This window comes from Heterodontus francisci, chromosome 31, assembly GCF_036365525.1.
Source record: "Heterodontus francisci isolate sHetFra1 chromosome 31, sHetFra1.hap1, whole genome shotgun sequence".
Classification (NCBI taxonomy): Eukaryota; Metazoa; Chordata; class Chondrichthyes; order Heterodontiformes; family Heterodontidae; genus Heterodontus; species Heterodontus francisci.
In genome coordinates, this window is record NC_090401.1 from 64,425,075 (window position 1) to 64,447,932 (window position 22,858).

General features: G+C 43.5%; 1 protein-coding gene across 4 annotated transcripts in view; it reads right to left on the reverse strand.

Annotated features, from left to right (window-relative positions):
* rbbp4 (retinoblastoma binding protein 4) overlaps positions 1-22,858 on the reverse strand; it is a 77,418-nt gene that overhangs the window by 29,338 nt on the left and 25,222 nt on the right. For 3 of the 4 annotated variants that reach the window (XM_068011800.1, XM_068011803.1, XM_068011799.1), the window contains one exon: positions 4,713-4,790. The exons of the other annotated variant lie outside the window; for it this stretch is intronic. In XM_068011800.1, the coding sequence (XP_067867901.1) occupies positions 4,713-4,790 (78 nt within the window). The remainder of the gene's footprint in view (positions 1-4,712; positions 4,791-22,858) is intronic. 4 annotated transcript variants of the gene reach the window in all.

Below are 22,858 nucleotides of genomic sequence, written 5' to 3' on the forward strand. Positions count from 1 at the left end.
TCACCTATGTCCTCTGACTCCACACACACATTGTCATGTTGGTCCCCAACGCACCTACTCTTTCCCTGGTTATCCTCTTACCCTTAATATACTTATAAAACGCTTTGGGATTTTCCTTCATCTTGCCCGCCAGTGTTTTTTTCATTGCCCCTCTTCGCTCTCCTAATTACTTTAAGTACCCCCTACACTTTCTATACTCTTCTAGTGCCTCCGCTGTTTTCAACGCTCGGAATATGTCATAAGCCTCCTTTTATTTTTAATTAACGGATCCAATCCTCTATATCCCTTGACTTCCGGGGTTCCCTGGGCTTGTTGGTCCTACCCTTCACCTCAACGGGTACATGTTGGCTCTGAACCCTCACTATTTCCTCTTTGAATGACTCCCACTGGTCTGATGTAGACTTTCCTACAAGTAGCTGCTGCTTTGGCCAGATCCTGTTTTATCATGTTGAAATCGGCCTTCCTTCAATTCAGTACCTTTATTTCCGGTCCATCTTTGTTCTTTTCTATAACTACCCTAAATCTTAGAGTTATGGTCACTATCCCCGAAATGCTCCCCCCACTGCCACTTCTACAACTTGTCCAGCTTCGTTCCCTATTAGGTCCAGTACTGCACCTTCTCTTGTAGGACTTTCTACGTACTGGCTCAAAAAGCTCTCCCGTATGCATTTTAAGAATTCCACCCCCTTTATGTGGCTCTCTAGAACACCGGTCCCAACACGGTTCAGGCGTAGACTGTCCCAACGGTACAGCCACCACTTTCCCCAGTACTGATGCCAGTGCCCCACGAACCGGAACCCACTTCTATCACACCAGTCTTTGAGCCACGCATCAATTTCTCCAATCTTATTTGCCCTATCCCAATTTTCACATGGCTCAGGTAATAATGCAGAGATTACCACCTTTGAGGTTTTGCTTCTTAACTTGGTGCTTAGTTCCTCATACTGACTCCGCAGAACCTCTTTCCTTGTCCTGCCTATGCCCTTGGTACCTATATGGACCACGATGACTGGATCCTCCCCCTCCCACTGTAAGTTCCTCTCCAGCCCCGAGCAGATGCTCTGAACCAGGCAGGCAACACAGCCATCTGGGCTCTCGCTCTTTGCTGCAGAAAACAGTGTCAATCCCCCTACTATACTGTCCCCTACTACCACTACATTCCTTTTTTCCCCCTCCACTTGAATGGCTTCCTGTACCATGGTGCCATGATCAGGTTGCTCATCCACCCTGCAGCCCCCACTCTCATCCAAACAAGCTGAAAGAACCTCAAACCTGTTGGACAATCGCAAAGGCGGAGGCTCCTGCACTCCGGCCCTCTGGGTCCCCTCAGCTGCAGCCACACTCTCCTGTCCCTGACCACTGACCAAATCAGACGACCCTATCCTTAGGGGTGTGACTGCCTCCGGGTACAAAATGACCAGGTAACTTTCCCCCTCCCTGATGTGTCGCAGTGTCTGCAGCTCAGACTCCAGTTCAGTGACTCTGAGCCGAGCTCTTTGAGCTGCAAACACTTACTGCAGACATGTTTGCCCTGGATCACACTGGCATCCAGGAGCTCCCACATGCTGCAGCCATACCATCACCTGTTCCGCCATCCTTAATGTGTTTTAATTAATCACAATCATTTTATTCAATTATTTATTTTCCTTTTTTTAATATATATATATATATATATATATATATATATATATATTTATTAAGCTTACCACTAGTTCATTTACTATTTTAAACGTTAGGATTAGAATGGACCTTAATCACTTACCAGATACTCACCAAACAGGTAGCTTCTTCCCAAACCAATCACCTACCTGCTTGGCAGTGATGTCTGATGCTATGCTTGATTTAAATTAAATTAAAAGCTTACCTGTATACTCACCCCGGCGGCTCTCTGTTTCCCTGCTCTCCCTGTTGATTATGACGTCACTGATGTCACTTTTCGATTTTTCCCTGCTCCCCTCTCTCTTGCTCTCCAGTAATGGCTGTAAATCAGGAGATGGAAGGAAGAGAGGAACTTGGGGAAATTACAATCACCCCAGGGAAGCGGTACTGAGCAAACTGATGGAACTGCAGGCTGTCAAGCCCCCGGGTCCTGATGAACTTCATCCCAGGGTCTTAAAGGTGGCTAATGGGGTAGTAAGTGCGTTGATAATTTTTCAAAATTCACTAGATTCTGGAAAGGTTCGATTAGACTGGAAAGTAGCATATATAACCCCTCTATTCAAGAAGAGAGGCAGAAAACAGGTAACTAAACGCCAGTTAGCTTGACGCCTGTCATGGGAAAGGTGTTAGAATTGATTACAGCAGGTTATAACCGGGCACTTAGAAAAACTCAAGGTAATCAGGAATAGTCAGCATGGTTTTCTGAAAGGGAAATCTTGTTTAACCAGTTTATTGGAGTTCTTTGAAGGAGTAACATGCGCTGTGAATAAAGGGGAGTCCGTTGACGTACTGCACTTGGATTTCCAGAAGGTTATTGCGCAAAGTAGAAGCTCATGGTGTAGGGGGCAACATATCAGCATGGATAGAAGATTGGCTGTCTGGCAGAAAGCACAGTATGCATAAATGTGGTCCTTTTCTGATTGGCAGGATGCGACAAGTGGAGTCCTGCAGGGGTCTGTGCTCGGCCCTCAACTTTTTACCATTTATATCAATGACTTAGATGAGGGGAGTGATGGCATGGTAGCTACATTTGCAGATGACACAAAGATAGGTAGGAAAGTATGTTGTGAAGAGGACATAAGGAGGTTGCAAACCAATATAAATGGGTTGAGTGAGTGGGCAAAAATCTGGTAGATGGAGTCTCATGTGGTAAAATATGAAGTAGTTCACTTTGGCAGGAAGAATAAAAGAGCAGTGTATTACTTAAAGAGAGAACGACTGCAGAATTCCAAGGTGCAGAGGGACCTGGGTGTTCTAGTGCACGAGTCACAAAAAATTAGTATAAAAAAAAAAAGGTACAGCAGGTAATAAAGGCAGCTAATTGAATGCTATTCTTTATTACAAGAGGAATTGAAAATAAAAGTAAGGATGTTACGCTTCAGTTTTACAGGGCATTGGTGAGACTACATCTCCAAATACTGTGTGCAGTTTTGGTCTCCTTTTATTTATTTATTTAGAGATACAGCACTGAAACAGGCCCTTCGGCCCACCGAGTCTGTGCCGACCATTAACCACCCATTTATACTAATCCCATATTCCTACCACATCCGTCCCTATATTCCCTACCACCTACCTACACTAGGGGCAATTTTATAATGGCCAATTTACCTATCAACCTGCAAGTCTTTTGGCTGTGGGAGGAAACCCACGCAGACACAGGGAGAACTTGCAAACTCCACACAGGCAGTACCCAGAATCGAACCCAGGTCGCTGGAGCTGTGAGGCTGCGGTGCTAACCATGGCGCCACTTATTTAAGGAAGGATGTAAATGTGTTGGAGGCTGTTCAAAGGAGGTTTATAGATTGATACCTGGAATGAGCAGGTTGTCTTATGAGAAAAGGTTGGGCAGACTGAGTTTGTTTTCACTGGAGTTTAGAAGAGTGAAGGGAGACTTGATTCCAGTATAAAAGATGCTGAACAGTCTTGACAAGGTGGATGTGGAAAGAATGTTACCTCTTGTGGGAGAGTTCAGAACTAGGGGTCACTGTTTTAAAATTAGGGGTCACCCTTTCAGGACAGAGATGAAGAGAAATTTTTTCTCTGAGGGTTGAGACTTTGGAACTCTACGCATCAGGTGGTGGTGGAGGCGGGGACATTGAATATTTTTACGGCAGAGGTAGATAGATTCTTGTTGGGCAAGGGAATCAAAAGTTAATCGGGAGTAGATGAAAGCGTGGAATGCGAAACACAAACAGATCAGCGATGATCTTATTGAATGGCAGAGTAGGCTCAAGGGGCCGAATGGCCTAGCTCTGTTCCTAATTCGTATGTTCGTATGTAATATACAACCAGGTGCAACAAGTACAAGTCACATCCCTGGCTTTTGCCTGGTCCCTTCCACAGCAAGTCATTTAGCAGAATAAATTTAATTTAACACTGCAATTAGTTTTTTCTTCCTTACTGCATCTCCAAGCAGAAAACATTTCTTCATTTTGACCAATTCCTTACTTAATTCTCCACTTTCCTGCAAAAGAGTGCTCCAAAATAAGCTCATGTTACACATCTGGTCTTGCAGCTGATCTACCAGCAGACCACTCCCCAAAGACCACAGTAAGTTTTCATACATGTAAACCTATATTGAAGACAAATATATGACTAAGTTGAATGTTTTCAACTAAGTCACTGTACTGCAATCTACTTTGTAAATGTCACAACATTTTAACTCCTAATAGTATGCAAGTATTTAAGAAAGGGTCAACTCAAATTTTATAGCATTGCACGTTTTTAAAATATGGACTTTGCATTCATCATCATCATGATGAATGCTATTGGTGTCTGGTACCGAATTGGTGCAAGGAGAAATTTTATGACACACCACATGGACACTGCAACACTGCCATTTAACACCATTGCACATCCACCAGCAAGACCCAGACTTACCAAATTCATTCCCTCAGGATGTACCAATTATAGAGCAAGATAAGGAGGTGGCTGTGATCCCAGCAAGCCTAAAGATAAAGGACAGTTGTCTAAACCAGCGTACCCCGCAACTACAGTGACTACATAATGCGTTTTGCAGTTTTGGGTGTGGGAAGAAAGGACAACAGCTGTACCTGGAAGATCTCGTCCTTGTGTGATTCAAAGGAATGCAACTTCAGTTTCAAGTTTCTTAAATCCCACAATGCTACAGTCTGGAAAAACAAGGCAAGTCCATTTTTAGCAATATTATACAACAATTAACAGTTAGAGAAAGGATTCACAAAGCAAGGTAAAGGATATCTATAAACAAACAGATTAAAAACTGAAAATGCAGATTATAAAAAAAGAACTTTTCTAGATGGAATGTAATGATTAAGGCATTCCAGGCATCACTTTCAGAATTCTTACAAGAATCAAGCAAATCTGTAGAAGGGGTGGGGGAGTGCCCGACATGCCATTAAGACTTACCCTAGCTGGATTCCAGTAAAGGGAATAGCGGATATAATGCTACATCACCAATTACATATACATTTGTACAACCAAGTTAATTGAAGAAAGCTAGTTTATACGTACTGTCATGCAGGCCTCCACCTGCCAAGAATGAGGCATATTAAATTTCGCCACATGGACATTAAATTTCAAATTGTTGCTGGGAAGAGAAGGCCCGTTACAAGGGCTGCCAGACCTTGGCTGGAAAGAACACATTTACATACTAAGACATTCAAGGCAGGGAATGCGCATTCCATTCCCTACTAAGATGATACAATACAGAGCAAAGACGTGGTCAGATCAGTTAGTCACATGACTAACCTGCTTGGTAACCTGGGGGTTTCTGAATTGTACAGTTTGAACTGAGAAACTGCAGAAAGAATGCTCCTGAACTAAAGACCTCCTGTCTGTCTGCCTGCTCCCATCTCTCTCTCAGAACTCCAAAACCCACTGAAGACACAAGAACCCCAAGAGAGAAAAGTTTCTTACAATGAACAAGGTTTAAGAAGAATACTGGGCCCCAACAAAAAACAAGATCTACCTACAATCAAAGACTCTACAGTGAGCTTGAAGAACCATAACTCTTCAGATATTGCAACAAACTTTCCCACTTTATTTTTTTTTGCTCTTTTGTGTCTCTATTTGCATGTGTATCGCGTATACATGCCAGCGTGGGCACATCGTGTACCTGTAGGTCTCAACCGAATTAGTTTAAGTTTAATCAATTTCAACTTTTCTTCTTTAAACCCAAGAAAGCCTGTTTGCGCTGGTTTCTTTGCCTTATAATTGGAAAGCAGTGAACAAGTATTCACCAAGGAGGAGCTAAAAACATGGGGTGTTTAAAATTAAACACTGTTACAGTAAGACCAGGTGAAGGCTGAAAGAGAACCCTAGACCTCTTTCTCACCTGGTTGTAACAGTATTTTAATACAAGAATAGTCAAGTGTCTTTTTCAACTGCTTAAGTGCATGCCATGGGGCAGCCTGGGTCACAAGTTTAAAATCATTATTTCCTTTAATTTCTATATATCGGTTGGCATCCTTCCAGCTACGAAAGTTGATGGACACGCAGCTAACAATCTATTTAGGTGGGTTGTCTTCTCTTGGTGCACCTTTGTTGATGGCTGTGAAGGCCAATCCTTGAGAGGCAGGTTCTGCCATAAGCACTGCATGTCAAGCTGCCAAGCGATTCTGTGAGTTGTTGTTTGACGTTGGCACCTGTTGCCAAGCTACTGCAGCAACTGGTCATCATGATAGTGCAGACTAGTCCACAGGTTGCGTTGCCATTTCCCTTTTGCACCAGCTAGTGACTCCCAAATGTGATAGTTGGCATTTACGGCCTTCATACCACACTTACAAGCATCCTTGAAGCAGAGCTTTGGGTGCCCCACTGGTCATCTGGCCCTGGCTACATCACCACAGAAGGTCCTTGGGTATGCGACCATCTTCCATCCAACAGACATGTCTGATCCACCAAAGCTTCCTCTGTTCGATTAGTACCAACACGTTTGGGAGCTCTGCCTTTAAGAGGACTGCCTCGTGATTTTGTCCTACCAGAATATACCCATAATCTACTGCAGACAGCAAGGATGGAAATGGAGTTTCTTTTCCTGGTAGCTGTGGTTACCCATATTTCACAGCCATACAGCAATGTGCTGAGAACACAGGCCTTATAAACCACCAGCTTGGTCCCAAGGGTCAGCTTGGAGTCATCCCATGTGAGTTTCGCAAGTCAACCAAAGGCGTTAGCTGCTTTCCCTATGTGTAGATCAAACTCTGCATCAAGGGACAAATTGTCTGTCACCATGGACCCAAGGTAGCAGAATTTGCTAACCTTATTTCGTGTGATCAGGGGCGGAGATGCAACACCTCGTCCCCTGACCAAGGTTTTCTTGATGCATATAGTCAAGGAGAACAAGTTACAGGCACAGGAGACATGAGCATTTGTAGCTGAATTTTCATGTGAGCGATTAGTGCAGCATCATCATAGTAGGAGTTCTCTGATCAGGACGTGATGTGTTTTTGTCTTCGCTTTGAGCCTCGATAGATTGTAGAGCTTGCTGTCGGACCTCGTATGCAAGTAGACTCCTTCCACATCTGCAGGGAAGGCGAAGGTCAGGAGCGTAGAAAAGATGCCACAGAGTGGGGGCTAGGAGACAATCCTGTTTCACTCTATTCTTCACTCAAATGGTCAGAAGTGGAGCGAAACTGTACAGTGCAGTGTATGTTGGCATGGCAGGAGTTTAAAATTATTTCCTTTAATATACATCAAATTGTAGGCATTAACAGTCATTGGGTGCTCTAACCTATGATTTATCTACCAGTGAGCAAAATTCATGTCAGAAATGACTGGCTGCCTGGGCCAATTTAGTTCACAGCGTAGAGGTTAACAGCCCAAATTTCCATTGCCAGCTAATTCAAACAATCTCCTGGCACAGCTTGGTCAAGTAGTAATGTGCAAAATATGGATAATAGCTGAAATTTAGAGATGTTCCTAGTTAACAGGTAAATGGATTCTAAAACAGAAACTATATAAACTTCAAAATTTACTTTAAATATTTGGCAGTTTTTTGTTAAGCCTTAGCGATTTGGAAAAATGTGTCAAGCAAAAATAAAATTTAATGTGGTACACAAAATGAAGTCTCTGTGCAAGTGATACAACAAGGTGGCACGACTCCAATCAATGGCTGGCAAAGTGGATATGCTGTTGTATAAGGTGGGTTTAAGGAGGATGGCTGTTTGGCAATCCAGGACACCTTTTCCAGAAGACAGTAGTATACCCTGGCTATCAGAAGGTAGCAGCCAAGCTCAGTCTACAATATCTGGGTACAATCTCCTATGCTCTGTAGTCTTGGGTATTCAGGGTACAATGTTTTTTGGGTACTGTTAAGACCGAGGCGGGAGGAGTGAACTGTTTATTCTACTTCCACTTCTCCACGGGTCACAACAAATATTTAAAATTTTTCCCCACTTACCGATATGGTCATATTTTTATCCCAGAATAAAACACAACCAAGTTTCTTTAATAAACAAAATTACCAGTTTATTATAAAATAAGTCTTAACCAGTAATGAAGTAAAGCATAAACACAGATTGAAATATTAAAGTTCTTTTGTTCACCCATAGAACCTCAGAATCTCACACACACATTAACTGGAAAAATAAAGGGATTTTTGCTTTTAAGTGTTCGATTACAGACAAAAAAAAACTTGGGCTGAATACTTCCTCATTCTTGAAGAAACAGCAGATGAGATGTGTTGTGTTCCAAAACTGGCACACAGTCTTGCCTGATTACAGGTAGATGGATCACTGAGATCTTTTTGAAAAGTTCTTTTCAAGCGGCTTTTGAATTAATTTAGCAGGCTTTTCTTCAAAGGCAGGAGATGAGATGAGTTGACACAGTGGACTTCTCAGGATCTTTTTTTTTTTTAAAAAAAAGAGGTGCTGAAAAGCTGAACTGGGTTGTGGTCTTCTTCCTTGGGAGTTCTTTTATACAGTTCAACCCCAACTGAAAACAATTCAAAAGTGAAACCGACAACAGGAGGTCAACCTTTTGACCGTCATCAATCTTGATCAGTCACTTCTTTGTAAAGAACTTCTCCAGGTGTCCAAAGTTCTCTGTTATTTGAGCTGGAAGTCAGGTGGTTTCCCAGAAAGGCTGGTTTTCCTCAAGATCTCAGTGCCCCTTTTAAAAACATTTCCAGGGACTGTTTTTCAAAGTCAAGTGGCCTTTACATGACCTCCTTTGAAAACTCCAAAGTTTAACATTTCTTCAATCTTTCAAAAATGAATACTCAAAAAAATGTATTTAATAAAACAGAGGCACTTTCATAACAGTACAAAATTGAGTTGAAATTTCATTTCCACAAGGAAATTAATGAACAAAACCTTTGTAACTTTCTTGATGCAGTTGAGAGCTACCAACAGACTGATTTGGTAAGCGTTACTGGTGGCACCTTGGAAGCGTCAGGTACTGTAAAAATTTAATCCGCAACCATGTAAACACCCACATCTCTGCTACAAAAAGGGTCAGCCTACAAAATCTAGCAGCTTCCTATGAGAAGCATTGTAACCAAAACAAAGTGTCCTCAGATGCAACCAGAAAGGCTAGTAAATGTGAGTCCTAGGGAGAAAGGTACATTCATAACAACGTACAGTTGGGCCTGCCTTTATAGACCCCTCAAGAACTGGCCTTTATCCTCCAAACATAGCAGAATCAAAAAAAAAAAAATCCCCATCCTGGTCACCTTAGTTACAATAAGCAAAATAACAGCTGGAAGCAAGATAATAATATAAAAAAAGTGATTTGGAAATGGGTACTGTAAGGAATGTTGCCTCTTGCTTAGCAATCGTGAAAGTACTCTACAGGCTGCTCACAGCAGTTCCTTTAAAGGCATTGACTTGGGAGGGGGCGCTGTGCAAAAATTTTTTTTTAAAACACACCCCCCCACTCCATTGAACTAAGTAGGTCATGTACAACCAGGAAAAGTTACAGCAATCATTGATTGCAATCCAAACAAAATTATAACTGAGCAGCAACAGGTAAGGTAGAATAGTGCCATGATACTGGATTACAAATCCAGAGGTCTGGACGAAAGATCCAGAGACAAGTTCAAATTCCATCATGGCAATTGAGCAGTTCAAATTCAGTTTTGTAGAATAAAAAGCTAGCATCAGCAAGGATAGGAACATAAGAACAGGAGTAGGCCATTCAGCTGGTCAAGCCTGCTCCACCATTCAATTAGGTCATGGCCGATCATCTACCTCTATGCCACTTTCCCGTACTATCCCATATCCCTCGATATAATTCATTTCCAGAAATCTATAGATTTCTGTCTTGAACATGCTCAATGACTGAGCTTCCACAGGCTTCTGGGGTAGAGAATTCCACAGATCTACCATCCTCTGATGGAAGAAATTCATCCTCATCTCAGACCTAAATGGTCTGTCCTTTATTCTGAGACTATGTGCCCTGGTTCTAGTCTCACCAGCCAGGGAAAACATCCTATCCAGATCCATCCGGTCAAGCCCTACAAGAATTGCGCAAGTTAGAATGAGATCACCTCTCATTTTTCAAAACTCTAGAGAATGCAGACACAGTTTCCTCAATCTCTCCTCATAAGACAATCCCGCCACCCCAGGGATTAGTCTGGTAAATCTCCATTGCACTCCCTCTATGGCAAGCATACTCTACCTTAGATAAGGAAATCAAAACTGTACACAATACTCCAGGTGCAGTTTCATCAAGGCTCTACACAATTGCAAGACATCTTTACTTCTGTACTCAAACCCCCTTGCGATGAAAGCCAACATACCATTTGCCTTCCTTATTGGTTGTTGCACCTGCATGCTAGCTTTTAGTGACTCATGAACAAAGACACCCAGGTCCCTTTGGACACCAACACTTCACAACCTCTTACCATTTAAGAAATAGTGTTTTTTCCAGCAAAGTAGATATTTTCACACTTATTCACATTATATTCCTTCTGCCATGTGCTTGACCATTCCCTTAGCCTTTGATTTTGACCCAGCAACAGTGAAGGAACAGCCCTATAGTTCCAAGTCAGCATGGTCTGTGGCTTGGAGGGGAATTTGCAGGTGGTATTATAATGCATCGGCTGCCCTTGTCCTTCTAGGTGGTCGAGGTCACAGGTTTGGAAGGTGCTGTCTAAGGAGCCTTGGTGCGCTGCTACAGTACATCTTGTCGATGGTACACACTGTTGCCAAGGTGCGTTGGTGGTGAAGGGCGTGAACGTTTGTGGATGGGGTGGCAATCAAGCAGGCTGCCTTGTCCTGGATGGTGTCGAGTTTCTTGAGTGTTGTTGAAACCACACCCATCCAGGCAAGTGGAAAGCATTCCATCACACACTTCACTTGTGCCTTGTAGATGATGGACAGACTTTGGGGAGTCAGGTGAGGTATTCGCCACGGAATTCCCAGCCTCTGGCCAGCTCTTGTAGCCATGGTATTTATATGGCTACTCCAGTTCAGTTCTTGATCCTTCGATCCAAGATCCTCTCTCACTAAAACACTGATCTTGTCCCTTAAGAGTGCTATTCCACCTCCTTTTCCTTTTTGCCTATCCTTCCTAAATGACAAATATCCTTGGATATTCAGTTACCGATCTTAGATACCCTGTAGCCACGTCTCTGTAATGGCAATTAAATCGTACCCATTTGCCTCAATTTGTGCCTTAAAATGATCAAGCTTGTTGCGAAGATGGCCGTGGCTGTCGGAGGTGAATCATCTCAGCTCCAGGACATCACTGCAGGAGTTCCTCAGGATAGTGTCCTAGGCCCAACCATCTTCAGCTGCTTCATCAATGACTTTCATTCAATCATAAGGTTAGAAGTGGGGATGTTCGCTGATGATTGCACAATGTACAGCACCATTCGTGACTCCTCAGATACTGAAGCAGTCTGTGTAGAAATGCAGCAACACCTGGACAATATCCAGACTTGAGCTGATAAAAAGGCATTGAAGTGGAAGATCAGCCATGACCGTATTGAATGGCAGGGCAGGCTCGATGGGCTGAATTAGAGGCCTGCTACCCGACAACATGCGTCGGGTTCGGGTCGGGCCCATCTTCAGGCTCAGGTCGGGCCAGACACACACGGTAAGTGCTCTGCTGGTAAGTATTAAAAATTTAAAACAAACACAAAATTTACTTGAGCTGGGAGTCCGGGACAAAACTGAGTCTGCGCACTGAGCGAGTGACGTCACTATGACGTCATCACGCACGCGCGGCAGCTTTGTGAAGGTTCAGAGTCGGGAGTTGAGTAAACGGGTCGGGTCAAGAGCAGAGGGACTCGGGCCGGGTCGGGCTCGGGTCCACAGTGGTTCGGTCAGGTTCGTTTTCCCAACCTAAAGTAGGCCGCTAAGCCGAATGGCCTACTCCTGCTCTTATGATAAGTGGCAAGTAACATTCATGTCACACAAGTGCCAGGCAATGACTATTTCAAACAAGAGAGAATCTAACCATCTCCCCTTGATTCAATGGTATTACTATCGCCGAATCCCCCACGATCAACATCCTGGGGTTACCATTGACCAGAAACTGAACTGGAGCAGCCACATAAATACCATGGCTACACGAGCAGGTCAGAGGCTAGGAATCCTGGGTGAGAAACTCACCTCCTGACTCCCCAAAGCCTGTGCACCATCGACAAGGCACAAGTCAGGAGTGTGATGGAATACTCTCCACTTGCCTGGATGGGTGCAGCTCCAACAACACTCAAGAAGCTCAACACCATCTAGGACAAAGCAGCCTGCTTGATTGGCACCCCATCTACAAACATGCACTCCCTGCACCGACACACAATGGCAGCAGTGTACACCATCTACAAGATGCACTGCAGCAACACACCAAGGCTCCTTAGACAGCACCTCCAAACCTATGACTTCTTCCACCTAGACGGACAAGGGTAGCAGATACATGGGAACACAACCTGCAAGTTCCCCTCCAAGCCACACACCATCCTGACTGTCACTTGTCCCCAGGTCCTAATGGACTGTATTCTAGGGTCTTAAAAGAAGTGGCTAGCAAGATAGTTGATACGTTAGTTTTGATTTTCCCAAATTCCCTAGATTTGGGGAAATTTTCATTCGATTGAAAAATAGTGATTGTAACTCCTTTATTCAAAAAGGGAGGGAGACAAAGCAGGAAACTACAGGCCAGTTAGCTTAACATCTGTCTTGGGGCAAATGTTGGAAATTAAAGATGTTATAGCAGGGCATTTAGAAAAATTCAAGGTAATCAGGCACAGTCAACATGGTTGAGAAAGGGAAATCATGTTTACCCAATTTTTCAGGGCTGAAAATAACGGCCTTAGGCCCGGTCATAGGTTTGCGCGATATACAGCGAGAAAGGATCTGTTCAGAGTAGCCATTGTCACGCAGGATGTCTTTGAAAAGTGCCCAGTCTACCTCAAATTATGTATCCCAAAATTTGAGCAACAGGTAAAGCTCGCTGTTTCACACTGCTACTATGCAGTAACAACGTGTGGTCTTCGCCACTAAAAGGATGCTGCCATCAAGCCAAAAAGACGTCCTGCCTATCTTACAAATGAGTAAAGTGATATATGAATTTCAATGCCAGTGTGATGCTAGGTACATAGGCCGTACGTCCCAAAGACTGGCGGATCATATCAAAGAACATGTCCCTTCCGCTGTTTGCAACGGGCAAGGTACAGGCCGTACCCAACCAGCCCATGCTTGCAAAACTCAAAACAGTGTCCAACATTAGATGTGATTCTTCGACTGGACAACATTTGCTAAATAATCCTCAGTGTGCTAAGAATTATGCTATCAATTTAAGATGGTCAGTAGGGCTCGCAGTGTGGCGCATTTGCACGTTTTGGAAGCTATATACATTAATACACAGGGCCGTGTTCTTTGCAGACAAAGAACATGTACACACATTGCGCCTGTTTCAGCTGAACTAAGCAAGTGACGCCATTCGCTGGTTCATTCCTCAGGGCAATGCCTTGACCAGAGTCAAGCTGCCTGGTTTAAATTTCAAATAAAGCTTGACAGTTAACTGTCAGTCACCGTAAACTGGTGCATTCTCATATCAACGCTATAAGCATTCAGAGTTCACTTGCCAACCAATCAGCACTCTCTTCTCATGCGGTATATGTTGTTGATTTCCCTTACATTGGTTATTCTTGCAATTGTCCTGATGAGTGCAAGACGAAAAGCTTCGACAACATGTCTCTATTTTCAGCAATTCTCAAGTTCTGCACTACCAAACGACTAAAAATAAAAGCTCATTGTGTAGGGGTAACATTTTCTTATGGATAGAAAATTGGCTAGCTAACAGGAAACAGAGAATAGGCATAAATGGATCACTTTCTAATTGGCAAGATGTAATGAGTGGTGTGTTGCAGGGATCAGTGCTGAGGCCTCAGCGTTTTAAAATTTATATAAATGACTTGGATGACTTGTGCAAGTGATTATAGAAATCAAAGGATAAGACAGATGAATGCGTGGTTGGAAAGATGGTGCAGGAGGGAGAGCGTTAGATTCCTGGGACATTGGGACTTATACAAGCTAGAAGGGCTGCACCTGAACAGAGCCGGGACTGAGTTCCTTGGGGGACGTTTTCCTAGTGCTGCTGGGGAGGGTTTAAACTAGCTTGGCAGAGGGATGGGGAGCTGAGGGTAGACTCAGTTGGGACAAAATCAGAAATGAAAATGGAAGGCAGAAAATTAATGAATGAATCTGGAAGACAGAGGAAACAAAGGTTAGAAAATGTTAAAAAAAAGTTTGGCAGTGCTCAAGGGTATCGATTTCAAAGCAAGGAGTACAGCAAATAAAGCAGATGAGTGGAGGGCACAGATAGACACGCGGCAGTATGATATCATAGCTATTACAGAAACATGGCTTAAGGAGGGACAGGAATGGCAGCTCAAAGTTCCTGGTTACAGGGTTCAGATGCGATAGGAAGGGGTATAAGAAAGTGGCAATTTTGGTCAAGGAAACTATTACAGCTGTGAGGAGGGATGATATGTTAGAAGGTTCATTAAATGAGGCCATATGGATTTAGCTAAGGAACAAAAAAAAAAGGGGCAATTGCACTGCTGGGAGTGTATTATAGACCCCCAAACATACGGTGATAGAAGAGTGGATATATAGACAAATCTCTGAGAAGTGTAAGAACATAGGGCAGTAATAGTAGGGGATTTTAACTACCCCAATATTAACTGGGATAGTTTTAGCGTGAAAGGAATTGAGGAAGCAGAATGCATGAGGTGCATTCAAGAGAACTTTTTTGGCCAGTATGTAGCAAGTCCAACAAGAGCGGGCACAGTTTTAGACTTACTTTTAGGAATGAAGATGGGCAGGTGGAAGGAGTGGCAGTGGGAGAGCATTTTCGTGGTTGCAATTATAATTCAGTCAATTTTAGCATAATTATAGAAAATGACAGAGAAAGAACAGGAGTTAGTGTTCTCAATTGGAGCAAGACCAATTTTACTAAAGTGAGGAGTGATTTAGTGAAAGTGGACTGGAAACAGCTAGTTGAAGTGTCAGAGCAGTGGGAGGCAAAGGGGAGATTCAAGGGGTTCAGAGTAAACACGTTCCCACAAAGAAAAAAGGGTGAGACAGCCAAATCTAGAGTCCCATGGACGTGAAGGAGCCTAGAGGGCAAGATAAGGCAGAAAAGGAAAGCTGATGTCCGACAGAGAACTCAATACTACAGAAAGCTGAGGGGAGTATAGAAAGTGGAGGGGTGAAATCAAAACGGAAATTAGGAAATCAAAGAGGGAATGAAAGAATATTGGCAAGCAAAATCAAGGTGAACCCAAAAATGTTTTATCAATACATTAAGAGTAAGAGTAAGATAACTAAGGAGAGTAGGGCCCATAAAAAGACCAAAAAGGTAACCTATGTGTAGGGGCGGAAGATGTTGTTATGGTTCTTAATGAATACTTTGCATCTGTCTTCACAAAAGAGGGGGACAATGCAGATATCGTAGTTAAGGAGGAGGAGTGTGAAGTATTGGATGTGATAAACATAGGGAGATTAGCATCCTTGAAAGTTGATAAATCACCAGGGCCAGATAATATGTACCCTAGGCTGCTAAAAGAAACGAGAGGAAATAGCAGAAGGTCTGGCGGGATAGAGGGGGATGTAAAAGGGGTGGGGGATTTGCATTACTGGTTAAGGAGAATATCACAGCTGTACTGCGGGAGGACACCTCAGAGGGGTCATGCAGCGAGGCAATATGGGTGGAGCTCAGGAATAGGAAGGGTGCAGTCACGATGTTGGGGGTTTACTACAGGCCTCCCAACAGCCAGCGGGAGGTAGAGGAGCAGATATGTAGACAGATTTTGGAAAGATGTAAAGGTAACAGGGTTGTAGTGGTGGGTGATTTTAACTTCCCCAATATTGACTGGGACTCACTTAGTGCTAGGGGCTTAGATGGGGCAAAATTTGTGAGGAGCATCCAGGAGGGCTTCTTGAAACAGTATGTAGATAGCCCAACTAGGGATGGGGCCATTCTGGACCTGGTATTGGGGAATGAGCCCGGCCAGGTGGTCGAAGTTTCAGTGGGAGTATTTCGGGAGCAGTGACCATAATTCCATAAGTTTTAAGGTACTTGTGGATAAGGATAAGAGTAGCCCTCAGGTGAAGGTGCTAAATTGGGGGAAGGTTAATTATAACAATATTAGGCAGGAACTGAAGAATTTAGATTGGGGGCAGCTGTTTGAGGGTAAATCAACATCTGACATGTGGGAGTCTTTCAAACGTCAGTTGATTAGAATCCAGGACCAGCATGTTCCTGTGAGGAAGACAGACAAGTTTGGCAAGTTTCGGGAAGCTTGGATAACACGGGATATTGTGAGCCTCGTCAAAAAGAAAAAGGAAGCATTTGTAAGGGCTGGAAGGCTAGGAACAGATGAAACACTTGAGGAATATAAAGACAGTAGGAAGGAACTTAAGCAAGGAGTTAGGAGGGCTAAAATGGGTCATGAAATGTCATTGGCAAACAGGATTAAGGAAAATCCCAAGGCTTTTTATACATATATAAAAAGAGCAATAGGGTTACAAGGGAAAGGGTTGGGCCACTCAAGGACAGAGATGGGAATCTATGCGTGGAGCCAGAGGAAATGGGTGAGGTGCTAAATGAGTACTTTGCATCAGTATTCACCAAGGAGTGCAGATAGTCTCAGTCATCTCATTATCAAAAAGGAGGTGGTGTTGGGGGTCTTGCAAAGCATTAAGGTAGATAAGTCCCCAGGGCCTGATGGGATCTACCCCAGAATACTGAGGGAGGCAAGGGAAGAAATTGCTGGGGCCTTGACAGAAAACTTTGCATCCTCATTGGCTACAGGTGAGGTCCCAGAGGACTGGAGAATAGCCAATGTTGTTCCTTTAAGAAGGGTGGCAAGGATAAACCAGGAAATTATAGGCCAGTGAGCCTTACGTCAGTGGTAGGGAAACTATTAGAGAGGATTCTTCGGGACAGGATTTACTCCCATTTGGAAACAAACGAACTTATTAGCGAGACAGCATGGTTTTGTGAAGGGGAGGTCGTGTCTTACTAATTTGATTGAGTTTTTTGAGGAAGTGACGAAGATGATTGATGAGGGAAGGGCGGTGGATGTTGTCTATATGGAATTTAGTAAAGCCTTTGACAAGGTCCCGTATGGCAGACTGGTGCAAAAGGTGAAGTCACACGGGATCAGAGGTGCGCTGGCAAGATGGGTACAGAACTGGCTCGGTCACAGATGACAGAGGGCAACAGTGGATGGGTGTTTTTCTGAATGGAGGGATGTGACTAGTGGTGTTCCGCAGGGATCAGTGCTGGGACCTTTGCTGTTTGTAGTATATCGGAAGAAGGGTCACTGACCCGAAACGTTACCTCTGCTTCTCTCTCCACAGTTGCTGCCAGACCTGCTGAGTATTTCCAGCATTTCTTGTTTTTATAACAAAGGGTAATTGTTGATGGGTGTTTTAGCGACTAGAGGACGGTTTCCAGTGGCATTCTGCAGGGCTCAGTACTGGGTCTTCTGCTTTTTGTGGTATATATTAATGCTTTGGACGTAAATGTAGGGGACATTGTCAAGAAGTTTGCAGGCGACACAAAGATTGGCCGTGTGGTAGGTAGCAAGGAGGATAGATGTAGGTTGCAAGAAGATATTGATGGTCTGGTCAGATGGGCAGAAAAGTGGCAAATGGAATTCAACCTGGAGAAGTGTGAGGTGATGCATTTGGGGAGGTCAAGCAAGGCAAAAGAATACACGATAATGGGAAAATTCTGAAGTGTACAGGAAGTGTGGGACCTTGGAGTGAATGTCCAGATCCCTGAAGGTAGCAGGACAGGTCGATAAGGTGGTTAATAAGGCATATGGAATCCTTTCCTTTACTAGCCGAGGTATAGAATACAAGAATAGGGAGGTTATGCTGGAATTGTATAACTCATTGGTTAGGCCACAACTTGAGTACTGTGTGCAGTTCTGGTCACCTCATTACAGAAAGGACGTAACTGCACACGAGAGGGTACAGAGCAGATTTATGAGGATGTTGCCAGGACTGGAACAATGCAGCTACGAGGAAAGATTGAATAGGCTGGGGTTGTTCTCCTTGGAGAACAAGGCTGAGGGGAGATCTGTTTGAAATGTACATAGTTTGAGGGGCCTATTCACACACGCAGAGAGGTCAGTGACTAGGGGGCATAGACTTAAAATGATTGGTAGAAAGATTAGAGGGGACAAGAGGAAAAACCTTTTTACCCAGAGGGTGGTGGAGGTCAGAACTCACTGCCTGAAAGGGTAGTTGAGGAAGAAACTTTCAACCCATTCAAAGGAGTCTGGATATGCACCTCAAGCACCATAACCTGCAGGGCTATGGACCAAATGCTGAAAGGTGGGATTAAAATGGGTGGATTGTTTTTCGGCCAGCATAGACACGATGGGCCAAATGGCCCCTTTCTGTGCCTTAAACTTTCTATGATTCTGTGAAGGGACCAAAGGTATGGTTGCTAAATTTACTGATGACAAAGCTAGGTAGGAAAGTAAGTTGTTATGGGGACATAAGGAGGCTTCAAAGGGATATAGATAGGTTAAGTGAGTGGACAACAATCTGGAAAATGGAGTATAATGTGGGAAAATGTGAAATTGTTCATTTTGACTGGAAGAATAAAAAAGCAGCATATGATCTAAATGGTGAGAAATTGCAGAGCTCTGAGAAGCAGAAGGATCTGGGTGTCCTAGTGCATGAATTGCAAAAGGTTAGTATGCAGGTACAGAAAGTAATTAGGAAAGCTAATAGAATGTTATCATTTATTGAGAGGGGGAATTGAATACATAAGTAGGGAGGTCATGCTTCAGCTCTGTAGGGCATTGGTGAGACCACATCAGGAGTACTGTGTACAGAACTGGTCTCCTTATTTAAGGATGTAAATGCGTTGGAAGAAGTTCAGGGGTTTACCTGACTAATACCTGGGATGGGAGGGTCACCTTATGAGGAAAGGTTGGACAGGCTCAGCTTGTATCCGCTGGAGTTTAGAAGAGTAAGAGGCGACTTAATTGAAACATAAGATTGAGGGGTCAGGACAGGATGGAAGTGGAAAGGATGTTTCCTCTTGTGGGAGAATCTAGAACTAGGGGTCACTTTAAAAATAAGGGGTTGCCCATTTAAGACAGAGGTGAGGAGAAATTATTTCTGAGGGTCGGGAGTCTTTAGAACTTTCTTCCTCAAAAGGTGGTGGAAGCAGATTCTTTGAATATTTTTAAGACAGAGGTAGATAGATTCTTGATAAGCAAGAGGATGAAAAGGTTATTGGGGGTAGGCAGGAATGTGGTGTTGAGGTTACAATCAGATCAGCCATGATCTTATTGAATAGTGGAGCAAGCTCGAGGGGCCCAATGCTGCTCCTAATTTGTATGTTCGTAAAATCTAATCATCACCCCTTGACATTCAACAGCATTGCCATTGCTGAGTCAGTAAAAGCAGAGACGGTAGAGATAGCGGATGGGGCGAAAATGGATAGAAAGATGTATTTTTTTTAAGTCATTCATGGGCTGAGGGAGTCACTGGCTAGGCCAGCATTTATTGCCCATTCTTAATTGCCCTCGAGAAGGTGGTCAGCTGCCTTCTTGAACTGCTGCAGCCCATGGAAAGGCTGTCTATGGTTAAACTAGACAAGTCGCTGAGACCGGATGGCTTGCATCCCAGGTTTCTAAAGGAATTGGGAGTGAAGATAGTGGAAGGGCTTCCAATCTTCCCTAGGTACTTGGGGGGAGGGGAGCGGGGGAAGGTGCCAGAGGATTGGAGAGTGGCAAATATGACACCCTTATTCAAGAATGGGTGCAAGGACATTCCTAGTAACCGTAGACCAGTTCGTTTAACTTCAGTAGTTGGTACGGTTTCAGAAATAACAAGGGGAAACGTCAACAGGCACTTGGAGAGGTTTTGAGTTAATTAAGGAGGCAGCAAGGATTTGCAAAAGGCAGATTGTGCTTGACTAATATAATTGAATTTTTTGATTAACAGAGAAGATTGATGAAGGGAAAGCAATGGTTGTTGTCTATATGGATTTTAAGAAAGTGTTTGTGAAGTACTGCACAAAAGGCTGGTAACTAAAATTGAGGACCATGGAATAGGAGAGTCAATGTCAGCCTGGATAAGAAAAAATTGACTTAAGGACAGAAAACAGCAAGTTTTGGTAAATGGTTGTTTTTCAGACTGGAGGATGGTAGGCAGAGGTGTTCCTCAACAGTCAGTGCTAAGACCACTACTTTTTTGATATGTATAAATGACTTGAAAATGGAAATGCAGAGTAAAATTTCAAAACTTGCCAACGATACCAAATGTGGAAGTGAGACCATCAGTGAGGACGATACCATTCAATTACAACACGACATAGATAGACTAGCAAAATGGGCAGACAAGTGGCAGTTGGTATTTAATCGAGAAGTGCGAGGCGATGCATTTTGGCAGAAGGGATAGAATGAGGTAATATAGACTTAATAGCACAGTTCTGAAGAATGTACAGAGACAGAGGAACCTGGGGATTCAAATGCGTAGATCTTTGAATATTGTAGGACACATTCAGAGTGGTTAGCAAAGCACATGAGCTCTTGGGCTTCATAAGTAGAGGTATTGAGTACAAAAGCAGGGAAGTTATACTGAACCTGTCTGTATAAAGCTCTGGTTAGCCCATAACTAGAGTAATGTGGCCACTTCTCATCACCACACCGTAGGAAGGATGCGAGGGTCCTAGAGAGCGTGCAGAGAAAAATTACCAGAATGGTTCCAGGGATGGGAGATTTGGTACAAAAAAATGTTCGCTTGGAGAAGCGGAGGTTCCTTGCAGCAAAGGAGGTCGAGGGGTGATTTGATTGAGGTGTACAAAATTATAACAGGTTTAGATAGGGTGGACAAAGAAAAGCTATTCCCATTAGCTGATGGTAGTGGAAGGGGTGCCAATCAAGCAGATTGCATTGCCCTGGATGGTGTTGAGCTTCTTGAGTGTTGTTGGAGCCGCACTCATCCAGGCAAGTGGAGAGTATTCCATCGCACTCCTGACTTGTGCCTTTTAGATGGTGGACCAGCTATGGGGAGTCAAGAGATGAGTTACTCGGCTCAGAATTTCCAGCCTCTAACCCGCTCTCTTAGTCAAAGTATTTATATGGCTGGTCCAGTTAAGTTTCAGTCAATGGTAACCCCCCAGGGTGTTGAAGGTGGAGGAGCAACAGAGGGTCACAAAGGCCATGCCGGCTCTCTGTTGAGCAATCCAGTCAGTCCCATTCCCCTGCTCTATCCTGGTATCCCTGCAACTGCCCATCCAATTTCCTTTGGAAATCAATCATTCATCGTCTCCACATCCACCACCCTCGTAGGCAGCAAGTTCCTGGTAATTAGCACTCGCTGCGTAAAAAAATTCTTCCTCATACTCCCCCTGCAGCACTTGCCCAAAACCTTAAATCTCTGTCCCCGTATCATCAGCTAATGGAACACCTTTTCTTCATCTACCCTATCCAAACCTGTCAGAATCTTGTACACCTCTATCAAATCTCCCCTCAATCTCCTTTGATCCAAAGAGAACAACCCCAGCTTCTTTAACCTAACCTTGTAGCTAAAATCCCTCGTCCCTGGAACCATTCTGGTAAATCTCCTCTGCACCCTCTCAAGGACCCTCATATCCTTCCTGAAGTGTGAGGACCAGAACAGGACACAATGCTCTAGTTGTGGCATAACCAGAGCTTTATGAACAGTTCAGCATAACTTCCCTGCTTTTGTACTTAACACCTCTATTTATGAAGCCCAAGATTCCATGTGCTTTGCTAATTACTCTCAAGCAGCAGCAGCAGGACTAGATCATATGGCCCAACAAGCCTGAATATGGCCTTCCACCTTCAAAGATCTGTACACATGGACCCCAAAGGTCCCTTTGTCCCTGAACGCACTTCAGAATTTTGCCATTAAGTTTAAATTGCCTACCCCTTCTGCCAAAATGCATCACCTCACATTTCTCTATTAAATTCCATGTGCCACTTGACTATCCATTTTGTTAACCTTTGTCCTTTTGCAGACGATTGGCATCATCCTCACTGTTTATCACACCTCAAGTTTGGCATCATAAATGGTTGGTATCAACTGTGAATGAATAATGAAAAGAATTAATGCGGAAATAAATGTGGATTTAAACCACTTTATGCAAGGAAAAAAAGCTTGCCAACTAGAATTTAAATAAAACTTACTTTTAAGAAGCCAAGTCCTACAAGTCAGGCTATCCACATAATGCTAGATCCATTTTCAATGGTCAGGCAGCTGCACAATCCAGTAAGGGAACTATTTAAGACAATTTGGAGTCTTAAACAAGGCATCTGTTAGTCATCAGTCTCCAAAATGCCACCATCTTACTTTGAATCACAAAATATAGCCTTCCACAAAAATCAGGCACACGAGCCTATGTATCTATTTTGTGACTGATGCTTGTGGTAACAAAGCAGAGCCCGACAAAATTAAGACTTAAAAACAGAGTTATTTGGGTCTTGTAGGCTACATACAGCCTACAGGCCATAGTTTGAAAATCCTAACCTTAAGGGGCAAGAAGCAAAAAAAAAAAAGTATTTTATTTACTCATACGAGTAAAACAGAACCATTTTTCTGCTTCAACACAAATATGAAAGCAAAATACTGCGGAAGCTGGAACTAATATTTGCTAAAATCCCACAACTACTAGGACTACACTTCCTCACAGCCCATTTCCAGCAAGGACTCTATTCCATTCTCCCAGTTTCTCTATAGTCACATCCGTTCGAATGAATCAACCATCCATA